Genomic DNA, 23,341 nt, shown 5'->3' with positions numbered 1-23,341 from the left:
TTTTTTTTTAAATTTTTTTTTTTTTTTTTTTTTTTTTTTTTTTTTTTTTTTTTTTTTTTTTGAGACAGAGTCTCCCCTCCGTTGCCCAGGCTGGAATACAGTGGCTCAATCTCGGCTCACTGCAACCTCTGCCTCCCGGGTTCCAGCAATTCTCCTGTCTCAGCCTCCTGAGTAGCTGGGACTACAGATGCATGCCACCACACCTGGCTAATTTTTTGTATTTTTAGTAGAGATGGGGTTTCACCTTGTTGGTCAGGCCGGTCTTGAACTCCTGACCTTGGGTGATCCACCCATCTCTCCAGACCTGGCCGAAACTTTTCTTTTAGAGATGGGATCTCACTATGTCGCCCAGGCTAGTCTTGAACTCCTGGCCTGAAATAATCTTCCCGTTTCAGCCTTCCGAGTCACTGGGATGACAAGTGAGAGCCACCATGCCTGGCTCATTTTTCTTATGTATCTTGTTTTTCCCGTTTCCCCATCTTTTCCCTTTCAACTCTCCCAGGTCTGGGATTTTTGTTTGTCCCAGTCACAGCTGTGTCCCCTGTGCCATGTGTCCACACAGTAAGTACTCAATGAATGAATGAATGAAATGAATTCAGAGGAGGACTCTTGGGAGAGATGGGAGCAGGGATCAGGAACAATTGGAGGCAGAAGAGGACGGGGTGGAAGGTCAGGGCCTGGGCCGGGCACAGTGGCTCATTCCTGTAATTCCAGCACTTTGGGAGGTTGAGGCAGGCAGATCACTTGAGGTCAGGGGTTCCAGACCAGACTGGCCAACATAGTGAAACCCAACCTCTACTAAAAATACAAAAACTGGGCCGGGCGCGGTGGCTCACACCTGTAATCCCAGCACTTTGGGAGGCCGTAGGCGGGTGAATCACGAGGTCGGGAGATCGAGACCATCCTGGCTAACACAGTGAAACCCCGTCTCTACCAAAAATACAAAAAATTAGCCTGACATGATGGTGGGCGCCTGTAGTCCCAGCCACTCTGGAGGCTGAGGCAGGAGAATGGTGTGGACCTGGGAGGTGGAGCTTGTAAGTGAGCGGAGATTGCGCCACTGCACTCTAGCCTGGGTGACAGAGCCGGACTCCGTCTCAAAAAAAAAAAAACATAAAAAAACAAAAACTAGCCTGTTGTGGTGATGGGTACCTGTAATCCCAGGGACTCGGGATGCTGAGACATGAAAATTGCTGGAACTGGGGAGGCAGAGGTTGCAGTGAGCCGAGATCACGCCACTACACTCCAGCCTGGGTGACAGTGAGACTCTGTATTTAAAAAAAAAAAAAAAAAAAAAAAGTCTGGGCACTGTGGCTCATGCCTGTAATCCCAGCACTTTGGAAGGCCCAGGTGGGCGGATTACCTGAGGTCGAGAGTTCGAGGCCAGCCTGACCAACATGGAGGAACCCCATCTCTACTGAAAAAGTAAAATTAGCCGAATGTGGTGGCGCATGCCTGTAATCCCAGCTACTCGGGAGGCTGAGGCAGGAGAATCCCCTGAACCCAGGAGGTAGAGGCTGCGGTGAGCCGAGATCACACCATTGCACTCCAGCCTGGGCAACAAGAGCAAAACTCGGTCCCCTCCCCCCCAAAAAAAAGGCTGGCTAATTTTTGTACTTTTAGTAGAGACGGGGTTTCACCATGTTGACCAGGCTGGTCTTGATTCCAGACGTCAAGTGACCTGCCCGCTTCAGCCTCCCAAAGTGCTGGGGTTACAGATGTAAGCCACCGTGCCTAGCCAAAAAGAAAAATAATAAAGCTTTGGGACAGGCACAGTGGCTTATGCCTGTAATCCCAACACTTTGGGAGGCCGAGGTGGGAGGATCATCTGAGGTCGGGAGTTCAAGACCAGCCTGGCCAACATAGTGAAACCCTGTCTCTACAAAAATTAGCCGGACATGATGGTGGGCGCCTGTAATCCCAGCTACTCTGGAGGGTGAGGCAGGAGAATCGCTTGAACCTGGAAGGCAGAGGCTGTGGTGAGCCGAGATCACGCAATTGCATTTCAGCCTGGGGAACAGAGTGAGGCTCCATCTCAAAAAAAAAAAAACTAAAGAAAAATAATAAAGCTTTGAAACAAACAGTCAGCACATCACAACCCGTGCCCTTCCCCACCCTGGCATGCCCTCCCTCTGCTCCAACCCAGGCCTTGAAGGCAGAAGCACCAGGCCCCAAGGCCAGGGCTGGGTCTCAGGGATCTATCTCCCTCTCCTCTTCCTCCTCCCCATCCTCCCTAAATTCCTTTTCCTGCCCCTCTCCTGCTGTCCTAGGATCCAATTTGTGCTCCAGGCTGCACTCTGCCCTTTCCAGGATCTCTTTCCACCTGCTTGTAGCCTAACTAAGGCCAGAGTGGTGAGTTCCAGCACAGAGGGAGGGACAGGGCCTCAACAGGGACAGGCTCCCCAGTCCAAACAATCAGACGCCATTTAAATCTCACAACAACCCTAAAAGCTGGCGACTATCATTGGCCTCATTGTGTGGAAGGGGAAACTGAGGCCCAGAGTGGCGACGCGGCCAGCGAACCATCGGTGGGATTTGAACCTGGTTGTATATCATTCCACAGTCTTCCGCTTGGCCTCAGCTGGGCCACCGCAGACGGGACGGGGTTCTGCTGCCACCTGGTGGACATTCGCGGCAGCGCTGTTCGAATAGAGTCGCCTCTCACCTCACGTCCTGCCCAGAAGACCCCAGGCAGAGGAGGGCTGACCTGCTCCTCTGGCCTCCCTGTCCCTCATCACACCCATCAGTTTTCCGAATTTTCACAGTCTAAGTGTCCATCAGGAAGGGACTGGGTAACTAACCACCTGTGTTACAGTTGGGCTAAAGATTTTAGTGCAAAAGTTAATTTGCCCATCTTACAAGAAATACCAATCTTTTAAAATTATTATTATTATTATTTTTATTTATCTATTTTTGAGATAGAGTCTCACTCTGTTGCCCAGGCTGGATTGCAGTGGCGTGATCTCGGCTCACTGCAACCTCCGCCTCCCAGGCTCAAGTGATTCTCATGCCTCAGTCTCTCAAGTGGCTGGGACTACAGGCGCCCGCCGGCTAATTTTTGTAATTTTTTAAACAGAAGGGCGGGTTCACCGTGTTGGCCAGGCTGGTGCCTCAAGCTCCTTGACCGTCAGGTGGACGGCAACCCCACCTGGGCCTCGAAAGACCTGGGATACAGGCGAGAGCCCACCGCACCCCTGCCCAAAAAGGAAATTCTTGGCCAGGGCCCGCGGTGGCTCAAGCCTTAATCCCAGCACCTTTGGGAGGCCGAGACGGGCGGATCAGCGAGGTCAGGAGTTCGAGACCTGCCTGGCTAACAGCGTGAAACCCCCGTCTCTACTAAAAATACAAAAAAAGGCTACCGGGCGAGGTGGCTGGTGGCCTGTAAGTACCCAGCTACTCGGGAGGCTGAGGCCCAGGAGAATGGCGTAAACCGGGAGGCCGAGCTTGCCGTGAGGCTGAGATCGCGGCCACTGCCACCCAGGCCTGGGCGACAGAGCGAGACTCCGTCCAAAAAAAAAAAAAAAAAAAGAAATTTTTCTTTAGGCTGAAAACAAGGGACCCCAGACATTTATTCCAATCCATGTGAAAATCTGAAGAACACATATAAAGGTAATGTATGTAATTTTAAAAGATTGCATAAGGCCAGGTGCTTTGGCTCATGCCTGTAATCCCAAAACTTCGGGAGGCTGAGGTGGGCAGATCAATTGAGTCCAGGAGTTTAAGACCAGCCTGGGCAACATAGAGAGACCTTGTCTCTACAAAAAATACAAAACTTGGCCGGGCATGTTGGCTCATGCCTGTAATCCCAGCACTTTGGGAGGCGGAAGCAGGTGGATCACGAGGTCAGGAGTTCAAGAAAAGAAATACAAAACTTAGCTGGGTTTCATGGCACACGTCCTAACTACTCGGGAGGTCTGAGGTGGGAGAATCTCTTGAGCCTGGGAGTTTGAGGCTGCAGTGAACGGAGATCTCACCACTGCACTCCGGCCTGGGCAACAGAGTGAGATCCTGTATCAAAAAAATAAAAATAAAATCTGCCAGCCACAGTGGCTCATGCCTGTAATCCCAGTATGTTGGGAGGCCACGACAGGCAGACCACTAGAGGTCAGGAGTTCAAGACCAGCCATAGCCAACATGGCAAAACCCTGTCTCTACTAAAAATTAAAAATAAAATTAGCCAGGCATGGTGGCACACACCTGTAATTTCAGCTACTTGGGAGGCTGAGGCAGGAGAATCATTTGATCCTGGCAGGCAAAGGTTGCAGTGAGCCAATATTGCGCCACTGCTCTCCAGCCTGGGTAGCAGAGCGAGACCCTGTCTCAAAATAAATAAAAATAAAATATAGCATAAATGCAAATTTATTCTATCCTTGCCTCTTAACACATTTAAAAAGCAATTGTACAAAACTATATATTGGCCAGGCCCGGTGGCTCACACCTGTAATCCCAGCACTTTTGGAGGCCAAGGCAGGTGGATTCTCAAAACAACAAAACAGACAATAAAACAGGCTGGGTGCAATGGCTCATGCCTGTAATCCCAGCACTTTGGGAGGCCAAGGGGGGGTGGATCACCTGAGGTCAGGAATTCGAGACGAGCCTGGCCAACATGGTAAAACATGTCTCTACTAAAAATACAAAAATTAGCCAGGCGTGGTGGTGCACACCTGTAGTCCCAGCTACTTGGCAAGCTGAGGCAGGAGAATCGCTTGAACCTAGGAGGCGGAGGTTGCAGTGAGCTGAGATTGCGCCATTGCACTCCAGCCCGGGCGACAGAGCGAGACTCCATCTCAAAACAACAACAACAAAAACTATATATTAATTGTATTGTTGGGTCTATAATATAGAGAAAGGTAATATGTTTGACATTAACAGCACAAAGGAGGTGAAGGCAGCCAAGCCATACTGGAATAAGAAAATCATTGGGCCGGGTGCGGTGGCTCACGCCTGTAATCCCAACACTTTGGGAGGCCATGGCAGGCAGATTACCTGAGGTCAGGAGTTCGAGACCAGCCTAACCAACATAGTGAAACCCCGTCTCTACTAAAAATACAAAAATTAGCTGGGCATGGTGGTGGGCACCTGTAATCCCAGCTAATCTGGAGGCTGAGGCGGGAGAATCGCTTGAACCTAGGAGGCAGAGGTTGTAGTGAGCCGAGATCTCACCACTGCACTGCAGCCTGAGGAACACAGTAAGACTCCGTCTCAAAAAAAAAAAAAAAAGTAAAGAAAAGAAAATCACACCCAGTAGTGACTTGAATCCACAAAACCAGATTCAGAGAACCTGAAATGCAAAATAAGAAAATGAAAATAAAAAATTGCATACTTGCTGTCCTTTTTCTTTCTTTTTTTCTTTTTGTTTTTTTCCAAGTCAGAGTCTTGCCCTGTCTCCCAGGCTGGAGTGAAATGGCGTGATCTCGGCTCACTGCAACCTCCATCTCCCAGGTTCAAGCGATTCTCCTGCCTCAGCCTCCTGAGTAGCTATGATTACAGGCGCCCACCACCACGCCTGGCTGATTTTTGTATTTTTAGTAGAGACAGGGTTTCGCCATGTTGGCCAGGCTGGTCTTGAACTCCTGACCTCGTGATCCACCCATCATGGCCTCCGAAAGTGCTGGGATTACAGGCGTGAGGCACCGCACCTACCTGGCTCTTTTTTTTTTTTTTTTTTTTTGAGACAGAGTCTTACTCTGTCGCCCAGGCTGGAGTGCAAAGGCGCGATCTCGGCTCACTGCAACCTCTGGCTCCTGAGTTCAAATTATTCTCATGCCTCAGCCTCCTGCCTCTTTCCTCTTAATTTTACTTCACAGCCTTGTCATCAGGGACTTGTTTGCGGCTGTTTCTTTTTTCATATCTGGTCTCCGTCCTCATCCCCAGGAGGGCTTCTTTCTGTCCAAGCCCCTCAAAGTGGGCGGCTGGATCTTGATCCATTCTCGCGCTCTCCGCGCGCTCTCCCCCAACCCCTGCTCCCCCAGGTTCTTTATGAACTGGAGGCAGGCAGACAGGGTTTGAATCCCACCTGCTACGAAACACAAATCGGACCCCAAATAAAAACGGCATTCCAGCGCTTACTCAATATTCGTGCTGCAACATCGCTAGGAGAAAAACATATAATTTGTATTCCAGTTTTACAGATGAGAACCCTCAGGTATCTGGCTGGAGACCTCTGTAACACACCTCCCTGGAGGACGAGGCCCAGAGTGTGAAGCATCGGCATCTCACCGTAAACACCGCAGCTACCCGAGGTCCAGTTCAATGCTTAGGCATCCTGCCGGCGGCGCCCGCCGCCGCCCCTAGTTGCAGCCGGGACTGGCGGAGTGCCTACAACTCCCGGCGTGCCGCGCGCGCCGACGCTCCGTTACGGTCGTGGTGGAACAGGTGGTACTTGCCTCGTTGCCTTCTGGGAAACGAAGTCTCGCTGTGAAGAGAGGACGAGCTTTGAGTAGTAGGTGGATCCGTAGCCAATGAAGACGCGGGTCGCTTTGAGTGCGGGGCAGAGAAGCCAATGGGCGTGCGGCATTGGGAGGGCGGGTCTTCCGGTAATGAAGGCCTGGTGAACGGCTCCGCGAAAGAGGGCACTTCCTTTTGCTGGTGGCGGCGAGAGTGGAGAGAACGCCATGAAGGCTTCTGGCACAGTAAGACGAGCGCGGCGCGGTAGGGGGCCAAGAGATGGGGCACGGGCCCCATCGGGGGTCTGCAGAGGTGGCGTGGGTCGGGTTGGTGACGCGCGCTCCTGTCTGGGTCCTGCTTGGCCGCGCGCCGCGTTCTCTTGTTGCAGTCAACATGGCGGCCGTCGTGGGCGCCGCGTGGAGAGAGCGATGGGTGGCCTGGGCCAGCTCAGGGATCGCGGGGGCCCAAGGATTCCGGGTCTTCTTCCCGGAGGAAGGAATAAGTCGCGCAGCGTGGGGGCCCGAGTCCCGGCACTTCGTCAAGCCGCCAAGTTTCTGTTTTCCTGTCTGCAGTGTGGACGTGGTGGTGCAGCAGTAGTATTTTCTTTTTCCCGGAATGGCTGTGAGAAGCAGATGAAAATTGCTGACAATGAGCCGAAACGGGGAGCGTGAGGCTTAACGCTGTGACACGTACTGGATAGAACCACACGGCGCTATGGCGCAGAGATAGGAGAACCCGGACTCCCATGGAGTGGATGTGTTATGTCCAGATCTCCAGCCTCAGTTTCCTTGCTGTTAAAGGGGCCGGCCCCATTGCCAGGGGCAAATGCCAGAGGCTACCAGGGCAGGAGAGTCTCAGAGCTGGTGGCGGGGCACAGGAAGACGAGAGGATGCCCCGGGCCCCAGATGCTTCCTGAACGTGTGGTGCCGAGGCCGGTGGGGCAGGTTCACAGTAAAAGTAGGAACAGTCTGCGATAATTTGTGACTGTTTTTCATTGATACTAGTAAAAAGCTGACGAGTCAGTTTCAAAGGTGGTTTCTTTGTGCCATGTAGCAGAGCCTGAACTTGACCAAAGATTCTCATCTCTGCATCTGTAAACCGGGAGCCTTCCCTGGGCCAAACGTTTGTATTGGAGTTGGGAAAACGGAGGCAGCCGCAGCTCGCATGGCAACAGTGCAGGGATCCCAGGACTGGGGAGAGACCTGAGGTCTTGTCCTAGTTCTGCCTGGAATGGGCTGTGAGATCCCATACTGGTCACTGCCTGTGGGCTTCAGGGTGAAAGAAGATGTTGGCTGGATGTTATGAGGTGCAGAGTAGCTGTTTGACGGGGACTGCAAAGCAGTTCAGGACTGCAGCATGAAGAAAGGAGACTGTGGGTCTAACTAAGCCTCAGCTTTCCTGGTCTGAAACCCTTAGCCCAGGCAAAGGCCAGGCAGGCAACTTAATTAATCCTCCCTGGCGACCTCCCTCTCCTCAGTTCTTTTTGTGGATAAAGCTGTGGTGGGGAGTGTGACCCACAAACACCAGGAATCCACATGGAGGCCCTGGGGTGGCCCTGCCTCCTGCTGCCTGAATCTGTGGTCATCGGGTGCAGGCAAGGAAGTGAGGTGAATCTCCACAGTTGCCAGGTGTGTGTGCTGGCCTTAATCTCAGTCCTGTTTCCTTTCAGCTACGAGAGTACAAGGTGGTGGGTCGCTGCCTGCCCACCCCCAAATGCCACACACCACCCCTCTACCGCATGCGAATCTTTGCGCCTAATCATGTCGTCGCCAAGTCCCGCTTCTGGTACTTCGTATCTCAGTTAAAGAAGATGAAGAAGTCTTCAGGGGAGATTGTCTACTGTGGGCAGGTATGGGGAGGCCGGGGCCATGTGGGTCTGGAGTGGATTTGCGCCTCATGGGGCATAATGCATCTCAAGAATTAATTAGACATGGACCGGGCACGGTGGCTCATACCTGTAATCCCAGCACATCAGACATCAGAGCCATGGGTCGTGTTTCTCTCTGGGTCACGGGACTGGAGCAGAGCTTATGTGCCATTTCCCTGATTAGAAAGCCAGGGATGCAGGAAGGGGGTGGGTGGCATGGTGGGATACCTTGGTTGGTGCTGTCTTCTCTGGGCCCTGTTTATCAAGTGAGGAGAGACGATGGCTATCCGGTCAGTGGGTGGTAGCTAACTTAGCCCAGACAGGTCCCAGGAGACCTGAGTTCAGGGACTGCATCTGGACTGGGTTGGTGTCCTTGGTGGAAGCCTGGACTTCAGGCTGTTGGCATGGAAAGTTCCCTTACCTGGCAGGCTCCCCAAGGGTTCCTGAAGCTGGATGGGGCTGGGAAACTGAGGCACAACAGTCTGGCCATAGGGTAGGCCTGGAGGCTGGGGTGTGCTTTAGAGGCCGAGGGTTCAGGAGGATGGGGCTAGGGCGGATCCGGCTCACCTCTCCCTGTGGCCTGTCCTCGGCAGGTGTTTGAGAAGTCCCCACTGCGGGTGAAGAACTTCGGAATCTGGCTGCGCTATGACTCCCGGAGCGGCACCCACAACATGTACCGGGAATACCGGGACCTGACCACTGCGGGCGCTGTCACCCAGTGCTGTAAGCTGTGCTTCCTGCCTCTGGCTTTAGACGCTCCTTGATTCCCTCACACTGAGGCAGGGCAAATGCCAGAGGCTACCAGGGCAGGAGAGTCTCAGAGCTGGTGGCGGGGCACAGGAGGACGAGAGGATGCCCCAGGCCCCAGATGCCCTTTTCTGAGAGCCCTGCCAGGCTCAGTTGTAAATCACGTCTCATCCGGAAACTCCCATTTTGGGTCTGCACCTTGTTTAGACTGGGGTCCGCTTCACCACTGTTTTCTGGGACCCACTTAGAACCGAGTTCAACCCCTGCCCACTGTTGGGAGCTGGCACCTTTTCCCTGGCTCACTCACCCGCCAGTGTCTGTGAGACCCCCACACCTCCCTGATTGCACCTAAACCCAAGAATCACTGTTTCTTATAGCGGTGGTTTAAACAGAGGTGCAAACAGCAAGCGGATCTCGTCGCCTTTGGGGGGCTGTGGCTGTGCCCCTCAAAGTGAATTTGGAGGTTCTACAACTCTAGTGGCCAGTGCCTGCTGGGACCCAGGCCTTGGGCTATATCGCTTCCTCACTACCACCTTCCTGTGAGCCCTGAGCCCTCAGGCAGTTGCTGTGACCAACAGGATGTGCCAGGTCATTGGGCAGGCACTAAGCAGGAGGTTTGCTGAATGCCCAGAGCCCAGGCAACACCGTTACACTGCCCCCCCTCCTTTCCACAGACCGAGACATGGGCGCCCGGCACCGCGCCCGGGCCCACTCCATTCAAATCATGAAGGTGGAGGAGATCGCAGCCAGCAAGTGCCGTCGGCCGGCTGTCAAGCAGTTCCACGTAAGTGCCCTGGGGGACTCCCCTGGAGGGAAGCACCTGCTCTGACGCAGGAGCCCAGTGGGGGGCGGCTACACCTCAGTGACCCCACAGGATGGGGTGTTAAGAGACTTCCAACACCCCTCAACCTGCCTCCCCTCCTCACAGGACTCCAAGATCAAGTTCCCGCTGCCCCACCGGGTCCTGCGCCGTCAGCACAAGCCACGCTTCACCACCAAGAGGCCCAACACCTTCTTTTAGGTGCAGGACCTTCGCCTGGGTGTGCCCCAAATAAACTCAGGAATTACCTGGTGCTCACCGCATGTTTTCTTTGCACACTCGGCAGAGGTCAAAGGGATGCTATGAGAGGCTGGCCCAGTCACCTCCTGGGGCGCAGCTGAGCTGCTGTTTCTCTATCTTAGGAGGGGTTTTCAGTGCAAACAAACAAATTCTCACATCCTCCTCTCCTGGAGTGGGCCCTCCAGGAGCCCCCACCCCTGAGCTCCCTCTTGCTTGGTCAGTTCTTAGCCCTGCTCATCCCTGGGCTACTAGTTGCAGGAGTACTGTATGTCCTGGGCCCCTAAATCTGTCCTAGCTGCCTTGTCAGACACAGGCCTCTGAGGCTTCCCGCCTGAGTCTGGACCAGGAAGAGTCTCCCTAGATAGCGGGATTGGGAGTCACTCCCTAGGGATTCCCCTCAGTCCCCAAAGTTCTCAGAGTAGACACAAGAGGGCACCCAAGGGGCGCGCTCTGCTGCTTGGAGGCTGTTTTTCTCTTTCGCTGGTTGGGGGCCTCTTAGATGACGCCCTAATCTTGCCCAAGGAGGTCAAGGACTCACCACAGGTACTTGTCTCCAAGAAACCGCTTCAGGCCTGGAAAATTCCAGGCATGACACTAATCCCATCCTGGCTGAGTCCGTCTTGTCAGGTGGAGGCTAAGCTGGCGTTGGAGAAGCTTGAGACACAGCCAAGAGCTCAGGCCCCCACCCATCCTTTGTTGTGTGACCTTGGGCAACCCTGTTCTGGGCCAGCAGCCCTTCTAGGACTTGCCGTCTTGATCTGAACATCAGGTTCCGCACTGATGTGGGAAGTGCTGCTGTGCAGTTGCTGGGGGCAGCCTGTGGGGCCCTCCTTTGTCCCAGGGAGCCCAGGATCAGGAGGAAGCCAGGACTAGGTAGCAGTTACGGCTTTTTGAAAGAGGGTCTTGCTCTGTCACCCTGACTGGAGTGCAGTGGAGAGATCATGGCATACTGTAGCCTTGACCTCCTGGGCTCAAGTGATCCTCCTGCCTCAGCCTCCCAAGTAGCTGGGACTACAGGGGCACCACCACACTCAGGGCAAGGACAGTCTTCACCTCTGGAGTTGCTGTGTGGTTTCCAGGAAACCAGGCCTCTTTCAGCCTCACCTGAGAGGCACCCAGAGCCTGGGCAGGGCCAGCACACAAGCAACCATCTGGGTAAGACCCAGGCCTGGGGACAGCCCTGTAGACCGTAGAACCCCATGGGTCCCCAACAACTGGTTCCTTCCCACGCTAGGGCCTTTGCACTTGCCTGGAATATCACAGATTTCCCCCAGGCTGGCCTCACTCGAGTTTGTGAAACAGTGAGTTTGTGAAACTCACTCGAGTTTGTGAAACAGTCCCGGGTTCCCGGGACTGGGCTATATTTGATTTCTATCCCCCACTAGTTCTGAGAGGGCAGGGGCCATGTGTGTCACCCAGTGTATCCAGGAGGGACTCAACTTTCCTCTGGTATCCTTTTTTATTTCGTAAAAGCTCTTTACATATGTGGGCAAAAGCTTGGGTAAAATCATATGTTTTTCCAGAATTACTTTTGTTTTTGAGATGGACTCTCACTGTGTTTCCCAGGCTGGAGTGCAGTGGCACGGTCTCAGCTCACTGCAACCTCTGCTTCCCAGGTTCAAGGGATTCTCCTGCCTCAGCCTCCAGAGTAGCTAGAATTACAGGTGCCTGCCACCATGTCTGACTAATTTTTTGTATTTTTAGCACAGATGGGGTTTCACCATGTGGGCCAGGCTAGTCTTGAACTCCTGACCTTGTGATCTACCCGCCACGGCTTCCAAAGTGCTGGGCTTACAGGCATGAGCCACCCTGCCTGGCCCAGGATATCCTTTGATGTTCCTCAGAGTATATTGGGTGGGGGGGGTGATAACTGGAAATTTCAAGATTTTGCCTGAATTTCATCTTTTGTGGTTTCTAGTACAAACTCTCCTTTCTCCGTGAGGGAATCTTCATACTTAGTGCCACCCAGAAAAGAAAATACATTTCCTGGTCTCCATAGCAGTGGCCAGGTGTGGCTCATGACTGTCAGCACTTTGGAAGGCTGAGGTAGGAGGATCACTTGAGACCAGACTGGTAGACATTGTGAGACCCTGTCTTTACCAAGTAACATTAGCTGGCTGTAGTGCACACCTGTAGTCCCAGCTACTTGGGGGCCTGAGGTGTGAGAACCACTTGAGCCTGGAGGTTGAGGCTGCAGTGAACCACGATCGTGCCACTGTACTCCAGGCTGGCAATAGGGCGAGACCAAACAAAACAAAAATACAGCAGTGATGGGCCATTTCCAAGAAAGAACGCGTCTGGCTGGTGTGTGGGCATGATGGCTGGTGCTCCAGCAGTCATTGTGGACCATGAAGAAGCAACACATAGGAGCAGTGAGGGAGAAGGATCTCGGGTACCTGACCCTGTGCAATGCTGCCCCCCTCCCTAAGGCTTGACCCTTCTACCCCTTTGATTAGAACACGGGGAGGAAACATGAGTCCTGCTTAGGCTATAATGGAGCTGCTCTGTTAAGATGTGACCTTATCTTGAGCTGGGCCTGAAGCAGGGCGTGGCACTGTGGACTCGGGCCATGATAACTGCCTGGAAGTCCCTGCCCACTCTGAGCCATTTCTTCCTGGATACAGTGAGGGTGATGATCCCTTTAGGCTGCGGGGCAGGCGAGGTGATATTAGGTGAGTTGGAGGATGAGAAATCAGGAGAGTGGAAGGCATGGAAGGCTCAGGGCCCCACCAAAGCTCACTGCACACCCTCGTCTCCACCTCAGTCCCCTCCCTGTGCCTTGGAGCCCCTGCAGGGCTTCAACCATGTGGCAGCAGCCTGGGAACCAGTTGGGAGAGCTCTGCTCCAACCAGCTGAGACATGGTTGAGGAGCCATTGACAGAGGATGAATGCACTTACAGAACACCAACCTGCCATCTACTCAGCCTCTCGTAAATGTGCCCAGAAGCTCCTCTACCACTGAATTCCCCCACCCCCAGTGAATCACCATCCTTCCATTCAGTCACATTCCTCCACCATCCAACCAGCTACCTGTCCATCCATTCATCCACTCAGTCCACCCACCCATCCATCCATCCATCCATCCATCCATCCATCCATCCATCCATCCATTCACCCACCCACCCATCCATCCATTCACCCATCCAACTACCCACCAGTCCATACATACATACATACATCTATCCATCCATCCATCCATCCATTTTCCCATCCACCCATCTGTCATATCCAATTCTCTACCCAAACTCCACGCGCCCGCCCTCACCCCACACACACCATCCCTTTGTTGCAGCCTCAATCGTCCTTGAGCCCCTACTTTGTGCAGGGGCCTGTGTTAATTCCAGTGTGGGTGCTTGAAGGAATAGACAGACCCTGGTTCTTTCTCAGGAGGGAAAAGAGCAGTCACAATCCCATGCAGAGGCTGGGTGTGGTGGTGGTGCGCCCGTAGGCCCAGCTACTTGGGAGTCCAAGGCAGGAGGATCACTTGAGCCCAGAAGATTGAGGTTGCAGTGAGCCATAACCTCTCCACTGCACTCCAGCCTGGGCAACAGAGTGAGCCCCTGCCTCAGAAAAACAAATACAAAAATAAACAAAAAAGAACTGCTCCTGGCTGTTGAGGAGAGGAGGTACAACACCAACCAGAGCGAAAGCCCTGGGGCTGGGCAGCAATGGGTCATTTCGCGTGGCTGTAAGTGGGGCCAATAAGGCAGAGGCCGGCCAGGGAGAGCCTGGATGTCTGCTGGGGTCTGGAGCGGGACAGGTCCTACCCAGGCTCATCCAGTTAACCCAAGGATAAACAAGGGCAGGAATCCAGGAACTCCTCCCACCTCCTCAGGTGCCGAGGCGCTCCTGGGTCTTATTCCTGGTCTTGTCAAGGTGCCAGGTGTCACCTCGGTAGGGCTGTGATCCATGGGGGAGCGACATTCAAAGCCTCCCCTCCCTGACCCGCCCTGCACCTCTACTCCTGAGTCAGAACCAATGGGGACAAGGGCAGTGCCAAAGCAGGACAGACGAGTAGGGACCCCAAGAGACCCCAGCCCCAGTTCCTGCAACCAAGAGAGACTATATAAGAATCACAGAATCTGAGACTCACAGTTGAGTATCAGGACTTATAATTACGGAATTTTTTTTTTTTTTTTTTTTTTTTTTTTTGAGATGGAGTTTCACTCTTGCTGCCCAGGCTGGAGTGCAATGGCACGATCTCAGCTCACTGCAACCTCTGCCTCTTGGGTTCAAGCAATTCTCCTACTTTAGCCTTCCGCGCAGCTGGGATCACACGTGCCCGCCACCATGCCTGGCTAGTTTTTTGTGTTTTTAGTAGACATGGGGTTTCATCATGTTGGCCAGGATCGGCTTGAACGCCTGACCTCAGGTGATCCACCTGCCTGGGCCTCCCAAAGTGTTGGGATTACAAGCGTGAGTCACCGTGCCCAGTTGAATTATGGAATCTTACAGACAGCAGCAGCAACAAGGAAAAATAGTTTGCATTTATTTATTTTTTTAGAGACAGAGTCTCCCTCTGTCGCCCAGGTTAAAGTGCAGTGGCGCAATCACTGTTCACTGCAGCCTCAACCTCCCCAGCTCAAGCAATCCTTCTGCTTAAGCCTCCTTAGTAGCTGGAACCACAGGTGCACACCACCAAACTCAGCTAATTTTTAAAAAATTTTGGCTGGGCACAGTGGCTCACACCTGTAATCCTAGCACTTTGGGAGGCAGAGGCGGGTGGATCACGTGAGGTCAGGAGTTCAAGACCAGCCTGGCCAACATGGTGAAACCCCTTCTCTACTAAAAATACAAAAAAAAAAACAACAAAAAAATTGTACTGTTGGGGTCTCACTATATTGCCCAGGCTGGTCTCCAACTCCTAGCCTCCAGCCTTCTTCCTGGCTTGGCCTCCCAAAGTGTTGAGATTACAGGCATGAGCCACTGAAACTGGCCTTTTTGCACTTGTTGAGTGCAGAGTTGAAGTTCAAGGACAGATTCTGGCTCCCCATGGCGTGGGTTCAAGTCCCACTGTGGCTCCTAGCTTGCAGAAGGAGAATTGATATCCAGGGCCACCCAGCAGGTCATGCTGCAGTCACAGCAGCTCACAACTTCTCACCCCAACCCCTGCTGCATCTCCCAGGGAACCAAGGGGAGGGGTACAGCTCCCCAACACTGCCACCATTCTCCCATTCCTGCACATTCTGCTCACATTGTCTGCTGCGGCCTTAGGCCCTTCCCAACTCACATCCTGGGGTCCTGCTGCCCGCTCCTATGATTGGAATCACAGTCAATGAAGGTGCGACCTGATTCTCCCCACTCTGCTGCTTTTCCTCTCCAGGCTCACAATTCCCTCCCCTAGGGCAGGAGATGGTCCCGCCCACTCTGCAGGGGCCCTCACTCCAGTCCTCCTTAGGAATTCCAAAGTGCGTTCCAAATGCTCCCTCCTCTCCCCACCTGGCAGCCACCGCACTCCCGCCACTTGGATATGACCCATTTTTCAGAATCTAGAAATCTCATCGGACTCCTCACCTGCTCCAAACTCTCCTAGAGTTCCCCAGCACCCCCAGAATAAAATCTACACCCCTTACGAAGGCCCAGAAGATACCCCGTGATTGTCTCTGCTCGCCCTGTATCCAGGCTGGAATTCAGTGGTGTGATCACTGCTCACTGCAGCCTCCACCTCCCGGGCTCTGGCGATCCTCCCACCTCAGCCTCTCAAAGTGCTGGGATTACAGGTGTGAGCCACAGCGCTGGGCTGAAATTAGTATTTATCTGCTGGTGAGGTTAGGGCCATCACCACCCTGGGGTGCATCCACTTGGATAATGCTGTGTCCCCAGCACCTGGCGGAGGGCCCTGCACACAGTATGCACTCAATGAACCCGCCTCAGCCCAGGCCTCTGGCCGCAGCCTGGGCCCCCACGGTGGGAAGAAGAGAAGCTATGCCTTCCCAGAACTTCCCTGGAGAGAAGGGGTCCATTTGCGTGTATTTGCACAATTTGCATATGTTCACATTGGTCGGCAGGGCTTTGCAAGTAGGGGATCCCGCTGGGATCTCCCATTGATTGATTCATTGATTGACTGAGACACAGTCTCGCTCTGTCGCCAGGCTGGAGTGCCGTGGCAAAATCTTGGCTCACTGCAACCTCCGCCTCCCAGGTTCAAGCGATTCTCCCGCCTCAGCCTCCTGGACTACAGGCGCCCTCCACCACGCCCGGCTAATTTTTGTATTTTTAGCAGAGACGGGGTTTCACCATGTTGGCCAGACTGGTCTTGAATGGCTCTCAAGAGATCCTTCCGCCTCGGCCCCCCAAAGTGCTGGGATTACAGGCGGCAGCCACCGCGCCCGGCCAGATCTCCCCTTTTCCAACCGGGTTTCCAGGAGGATGCCTGACCAGGGTGGAAGGAGAATTTGGTGCCCAACGCACTCTCCTGCCGAGGGCAGGAGGTACGCGCCAGCCGGCAACAGGTGCCCGTGTAGCAGCCGCAGTGTCACAGCCCCGGGAGGAGGGACAGGCCCACCTTGCACAGCGAAGAGGGATCAAGAGAACTGTCCGGGGGTTACCTGGGGACGCGTGGAGAAACGCTGGACCCAGCTGGAGCGGCCAGTGCAGGGTAGGCCAGAGGAGGCCACTAGGGGGCAACAGAGGATGGCGAGAAGCACTGGAACACAGCTTTGTTTTTTTGTTTTTGTTTTTGTTTTTTTTTTTTTGACAGGGTCTTGCTGTACTTCCCAGGCTGGAGTGCTGTGCAGTTCTTGACCACAGCTCATTGCAGCCTCGACCTCCCACGCTCAAACGATCCTCCCACCTCAGCCTCCTGAGTAGCTGGGATTACAGGCACGTGCCACCACGCCTTGCTAATTTTTGTATTTTTCATACAGACAGGGTCTCACTATGTTGCTCAGGGTAGTCTCGAACTCTGGGACTCAAATGATCCTCCCACTTCAGCCTTCCAAAGTGCTGGGATTACAGACATAAGCCATCATGCCCCGCCTCTGATGCTGTTTCATTCAACCCCCAGGATTTCAGATTCCACCAGCTTATGAAGGGCACCAAGTTTGAGATGCGTGGTCACCCAGAAAGTTGGAGGCTGAGCTGAGACTTGAACCCAGAGACCAGAACCTCCAGAGGTCAAAGTCCTCCTGGGTCCCCCAGAGAAGGGCCCTGAGATGACAGCTCCTTGGTCCTCATGGTAGCATGACCCCCCTCAGTAGACTTTCTCCCACACCCAACCTTGGTTTCCTCATCTATATGATAGGGACGAGACAGATCCTACCTCCCTGGTGGTCATGGTCTCCGCTTATTCGGGTTCATAACCTTAACCCACCACCACCACCAACTCAGTGATCCATTTATGCCTGGCACAGGGCCAACTCTCAGTGCATATCTGCAAAGGAACCAGTGAATGAATGAATGAAGCGGTAAATGAATAAAGGAATAAATGAATGAGGCACTTATCATGTACCAGGCTTTTGTTACAGGTCCCATTTATTCCTCTGAGGCAGGGTCTATTTTATCCTTGTTTACAGATGGGGAAACTGAGGCCCAGGAGGCGCAAAGTCTTCCCCAAGTGTGTACCCACTCAGGACTTGAGCTCTGAATGTCTCCCACCCAGCTTAGCCCAAGAGCGGGGTTCAGTGGTGCCCACCCCCTAAGTCTCCAGAGAAAGGGGGTAGGCCAGTTCAGGGTTGGTAAAGCCGGGTAAGTTTTCTTTATGGGTCCCCCGAAACCCTGAAAGTGAACCCCAGTCCTGCATGAAAGTGAGCTCCCCATAGCTCAAGGTATTCAAGCACAATGCAGCTTTGAGTGCTGAAGCAGGCTGTGTGGCCTTGGATAAGTGACATGCCCTCTCTGAGCCTGAATTTCCCCGCCTGTCAACAGCAGTGACAGCTGTGATCAGGGGATCACAGTGCATGGGGATGGCTGGGTGCATGGGGATGGGGAGGCATTTGGGAGCCCTCCCGGATACCACCACCTGCAGCCAACCAGGTAGCCTGTCCCGGCCTGTCTGTCCCAGTCCAGGGCGGAAAGGGTGCGGGTCCTGCCCGCCCCTAGGTCTGGAGGCGGAGTCGCGGTGACCTGGGAGCCCAATAAATCTGCAGTCCACAATCACGAGCTGCTCCCTAAGCCCCAAGGCGACCTCCAGCTGTCAGCGCTGAGCACAGCACCCAGGGAGAGGGACAGACAGCCGGCTGCATGGCACAGCGGAACCCAGAGTGAGAGGCGAGGTGGCCAGACAGACAGCAGGGGCAGAGACAGAGAGCGGGGATAGGGAGGCCGACACGGACATCGACAACCCATAGATTTTAACCCAGGGAGCCCCGGCCCCTCTCGCCGCTTCCCACCCCAGACGGAGCGGGGACAGGCTGCCGAGCATCCTCCTACCCGTCCGCCCGGTCCTGCCTCCTCGGCTCCTGCCAGCTTCCCCGGCTTGAACACACAGGGCGTCCGAGGACGCGCTGGGCCTCCTCACCCACCCTCATGAAGGCCGTGGAGACCGGGGAACGGCCCACCTTCGGAGCCTGGGACTATGGGGTCTTTGCCCTCATGCTCCTGGTGTCCACTGGCATTGGGCTATGGGTCGGGCTGGCTCGGGGCGGGCAGCGCAGCGCTGAGGACTTCTTCACCGGGGGCCGGCGCCTGGCGGCCCTGCCCGTGGGCCTGTCGTTGTCCGCCAGCTTCATGTCGGCGGTGCAGGTGCTGGGCGTGCCGTCGGAGGCCTATCGCTACGGCCTCAAGTTCCTCTGGATGTGCCTGGGCCAGCTTCTGAACTCGGTCCTCACCGCCCTGCTCTTCATGCCCGTCTTCTACCGCCTGGGCCTCACCAGCACCTACGAGGTACCGGACAGAGGCCCAGGGGCAGGACCCGCCCCACTGGCAGTGCTGGGACCCGGTGCGGGGGAGGCGCTGGGGCTTTGAGCCGCTGTGCAGGAGGAAGCGAATGGCACCTCGGTGCTTTAACGGAAGGGGCCCCTAGGCAGACACGTGGGGAGGTTTCTAGGAAGAGGCCCCAGGCGCCCGGAGAGGGGCAGGAGGGAGGAAGAGAGAGCCTGGCGTCCTGCTTCTTTGGTGGAAGCGCGCGAGGGGCGGGGCCCGGCTCCACCAGGTGTGTACTCATGTGTGGACACACACCTGCCTCCCACCTGCCCGGGCGTGGAGACCGACGTGTGCGAGATAGAGGGGACTGCTGAGGGCTCCGGGGTTCGAAACCCGGCTTCACTGCTTTCTTCTATCTTGGGCAAGGGGCGTGCCTCTGTTTGGGTTTCCCAGCTGTCAAATGGGCGAATTACAGGACCTCCCTTCAGGGGAGAGGGTAAAGCGATTAAAATCGTGACCCGGGCGGGGCGCGGTGGCTCACGCCTGTAATCTCGGCACTTTGGGAGGCCGAGGCCGGCGGATCATTTGAGGTCAGGAGTTCGAGACCAGCCTGGCCAACATGGTGAACCTCCGTCTCTACTAAAAATACAAAAATTAGCCGAATGTGGTGGTGGGCACCTGTAATCCCAGCTACTTGGGAGGCTGAGACAGGATAATTGCTTGAACCCGGGAGGTTGCAGTGAGCCGATATCGCTCCACTGCACTCCAGCCTGGGCGACAGAGCTAGACTCTTCTCTCAAAGGAAAAAAAAATTGTGGCAGGGCGCGGTGGCTCACACCTGTAATCCCAGCACTTTGGGAGGCCGAAGTGGGTGGATCACGAGGTCAGGAGTTCAAGACCAGCCTGGCTAACATGGTGAAACCCCGTCTCTACTAAAAATACAAAAATTAGCCGGGCATTGTTGCGGCGCGCCTGTAATCCCAGCTACCCAGGAGGCTGGGGCAGGAGAATTGCTTGAACCTGGGAGGTGGAGGTTGCAGTGAGCCGAGATCGTGCCACTGCACCCCAGCCTGGGCGACAGAGCGAGACTCTGTCTCGAAAAAAAAAAATCGTGACAGGTGTATCCTAGGCGGTCAACACCATTGGCCCCGGGCGCTGTCTACACTGTGCGCTTGTGGGCCACGTCGGTGTCCGCTGAGCGGTGGCTGTTCCAGGAGCCCGCGCCCGTCAGGCGCAAGTGGGAGGGCGCGTGCACACGTATGGACCAGTCCTCCAGGTCCACGGGGTACGCACAGGCACGGGATGGCACCTGTAAACGGGTGTGTGCGTGCGACGGGGCCCCCACATGCAAGAATCTGGCGAGCGCGGTTGGCTTCCAGAGGGAGGGACCCACCTAGAGAGCAGGCGAGGGACCCCAGAGGCCTCAGCTCCCGGGTAGGGACTGTCCAGGTGACCTCGAGTCCCTCCTTGCAGTATCTGGAGATGCGCTTCAGCCGCGCGGTGCGGCTCTGCGGGACGTTACAGTACATTGTAGCCACGGTGAGTGGCCTCGGCCCCGCCCTCCGCGCAGGGTCCAGCGAGCGCCAGCCTTCACTAGCCCCGCCTCAACCATTCAAGACCCCGCGCAGACCCCGCCCCACGCTCCCGTTCTCACTCCGCCCCCACCAGTCCCCTCCCATACCACACCCAGCCTGACCCCGCCTCCACTCTGCGAGACCCGGCCTATCTGCCCCGCCCATATGCTGGGACCACCCTTCTCCCTCCTCTCCCCATCCCCAACTAGCCCAGACGCCCTCTCAGTTCACCCGCTCCACACTCTGTCTACAGACGCTGTACACTGGCATCGTGATCTACGCACCAGCCCTCATCCTGAACCAAGGTGTGACTCTGGGAGATCGGGGGAGGGTGTCTGGGAGGAGAAAGGGAGGGAGAGGAGGACCCAAGACGCTGGGAACTAAATTTGCGCCCCGCCCAGGGGCCTAACAGGGGACCTCTTTTTGCATAGTGACCGGGCTGGACATCTGGGCGTCGCTCCTGTCCACCGGAATTATCTGCACCTTCTACACGGCTGTGGTGAGTAGCCCTGGGAACCCACTCCATACGGGAGATCGGGCCCACTGTGTCACTTGTGGGGAGACTCTGGGCTTGCCCTTTTCTCCCGAGGAAGCCTCTGTCCCAGCTGGGACCCAGTGTCCTCATCTTTATAGTGAAAAGTGAGCTGAAAAGCTTATTGATGAGAATCTAGAGGTAGAGTAGCTTCAGGCGTGGCTGGATCCAGGCAATCTGACCTCGTCCTCTGGGTCCCTCTCCCAGGCCCCATCAGCTCCAGGCTTTCACCTCTTCTGGCTTCCCTTCCAGCAGGAAGTGAGCTCCTGCTTCATCCTGGGGTTGGCTGAGGTCCCAGGGAGGGTTAACTTTGGCTGGCTCAGGTCTGACCTTGATAGTGATATCATCATTATAGTGATAATAATAGTAATGGTGGCAGGGCGCAATGGCTCACGTCTGTAATCCCAGCACTTTGGGAGGCAGAGGCAGGACGATCACCTGAGGTCAGGAGTTCGAGACCAGCCTGGCCAACACGGTGAAACTCCATGTAGTAGTATTTCTACTAAAAATACAAAAATTAGCTGGGCGCAGTGGCACATGCCTGTAATCCTAGCCTCTCAGAAGGCTGAGACAGGAAAATCCCTTGAACCCGGGAGGCGGAGGTTGCAGTGCCGCAGAGATTGCGCCATTGTGCTCCAGCCTGGGCAACAGAGCGAGACTCCGTCTCAAAAATGTAAAATAATAATAATAGTAATGGCAGCAGTCACTCACTGACACTCGCATATGTCATGTCATGTTCCAAATCTTTTTCACTTATTCACTTGATTAATTCCACTGAGCACAGTGGCTCATACCTGTAATCCCAGCACTTTGAGAGGCCAAGGTGGGAGGATCACTTGAAGCCAGGGGTTCGAGACCAGCTTAGGCAACATAGTGAGACCCCCCCCCATCTCTACATAAAATTTTTTAAAAATTAATCGGGCATGTGGTGGTACCTACTGTAGTTCCAGCTACTCCGCAGGCTGAGGCAGGAGGATCCCTTGAGCCTAAGAGTTTCAGGCTGCAGTGAGCTATGATCACACCACTGCACTCCAGCCTGGGCAATAGAGAGAAACCCTTTCTTTAAAAATAAAATAACTGGCCGGGCGCGGTGGCTCAAGCCTGTAATCCCAGCACTTTGGGAGGCCGAGACGGGCGGATCACGAGGTCAGGAGATCGAGACCATCCTGGCTAACACGGTGAAACCTCGTCTCTACTAAAAAATACAAAAATCTAGCCGGGCAAGATGGTGGGCGCCTGTAGTCCCAGCTACTCGGGAGGCTGAGGCAGGAGAATGGTGTAAACCTAGGAGGCGGAGCTTGCAGTGAGCTGAGATCCCGCCACTGCACTCCAGCCTGGGCAACAGAGCAAGACTCCGTCTCAAAAAAAAAAATAATAATAAAAATAACTTACTTAATTCTTACAACAACACAGTAAGAAGGTATTATTATTAATCCCACTTTAGAGATGAGGAAACTGAGGCATAGAAGGGCATCAGTCCCAGGCACCACTGAAGGCCAGGTAGGGTTAGCCACGGCCAGGTCCCCCATCTAACCGCCCCTCTCCCTCTCTCTGTCCCATGCTGCAGGGCGGCATGAAGGCTGTGGTCTGGACTGATGTGTTCCAGGTCGTGGTGATGCTAAGTGGTTTCTGGGTTGTCCTGGCCCGCGGTGTCATGCTTGTGGGTGGGACCCACCAGGTGCTTACCCTGGCCCAGAACTACTCCCGGATCAACGTGATGGAGTGAGTGAAGATGCAGAGGATACTGCAGCAGGATGGGGCTGGGACCAGCATGGTGGCTCATGCTTGTAATCCCAGCACTTTGGGAGGCCGAGGTGGGCAAATCACTTGAGCTCAGGAGTTCGAGACCAGCCTGGGCAACGTGGTAAAACCCCATCTCTACAAAAATACAAAAATTAGCTGGGTGTGGTGGGCACCTGTGATCCCAGGTAGTCGGGAGGCTGAGGCTGGAGGGTTGCTTGAGCCCAGTAGGCCAAGGCTGCCGCGAGCTGAGATCATACTACCACATTCCAGCCTGGGTGACAGAGCTAGACTCTGTCTCAAAAAAAAAAAAAAAAAAAAAAGTGGGGGGGGGCGGCTGGGCGCGGTGGCTCACGCCTGTAATTCCAGCACTTTGGGAGGCCAAGGTGGGGGGATCACCTGAGGTCAGGAGTTTGAGACCAGCATGACCGACATGGAGAAACCCCGTCTCTACTAAAAAATACAAAATTAAGCTGGGCGCGGTGGCTCACATCTGTAATCCCAGCACTTTGGAAGGCCAAGGTGGGCAGATCACGAGGTCAAAAGATCGAGACCATCCTGGCCAACCTGGTGAAACTCCATTTCTACTAAAAATACAAAAATTTGGCCGGGCGCGGTGGCTCAAGCCTGTA

The 23,341-nt window shown here is 54.6% G+C and overlaps 2 protein-coding genes across 3 annotated transcripts in view; both read left to right on the top strand.

Annotated features, from left to right (window-relative positions):
- Positions 1–6,528: 6,528 nt before the first annotated feature.
- On the top strand, positions 6,529–10,075 carry RPL18A (ribosomal protein L18a). Its single transcript, XM_017879479.1, has 5 exons — positions 6,529–6,632; positions 8,057–8,236; positions 8,848–8,977; positions 9,676–9,785; positions 9,930–10,075. Exons 1-5 carry the CDS (start codon positions 6,615–6,617, stop codon positions 10,020–10,022), a joined length of 531 nt encoding a protein of 176 aa, XP_017734968.1. The 5' UTR covers positions 6,529–6,614; the 3' UTR covers positions 10,023–10,075.
- An 8,106-nt stretch (positions 10,076–18,181) lies between these two features.
- Positions 18,182–23,341, top strand: part of SLC5A5 (solute carrier family 5 member 5) — a 22,576-nt gene continuing 17,416 nt past the window's right edge. Inside the window, exons 1-5 of one of the 2 annotated variants that reach the window (XM_017879477.1) lie at positions 18,182–18,884; positions 20,337–20,402; positions 20,691–20,742; positions 20,869–20,936; positions 22,537–22,691. In XM_017879477.1, the coding sequence (XP_017734966.1) occupies positions 18,528–18,884; positions 20,337–20,402; positions 20,691–20,742; positions 20,869–20,936; positions 22,537–22,691 (698 nt within the window). In that variant the 5' untranslated portion in view covers positions 18,182–18,527. The remainder of the gene's footprint in view (positions 18,885–20,336; positions 20,403–20,690; positions 20,743–20,868; positions 20,937–22,536; positions 22,692–23,341) is intronic. The other variant, XM_017879478.1, reaches the window with a different exon arrangement.

This window comes from Rhinopithecus bieti, unplaced genomic scaffold, assembly GCF_001698545.2.
Source record: "Rhinopithecus bieti isolate Rb0 unplaced genomic scaffold, ASM169854v2 scaffold_9899, whole genome shotgun sequence".
NCBI classification, from domain to species: domain Eukaryota; kingdom Metazoa; phylum Chordata; class Mammalia; order Primates; family Cercopithecidae; genus Rhinopithecus; species Rhinopithecus bieti.
Note: the sequence above shows the minus strand (reverse complement) of the source record. Positions and strands in the feature narration are given on the sequence as shown.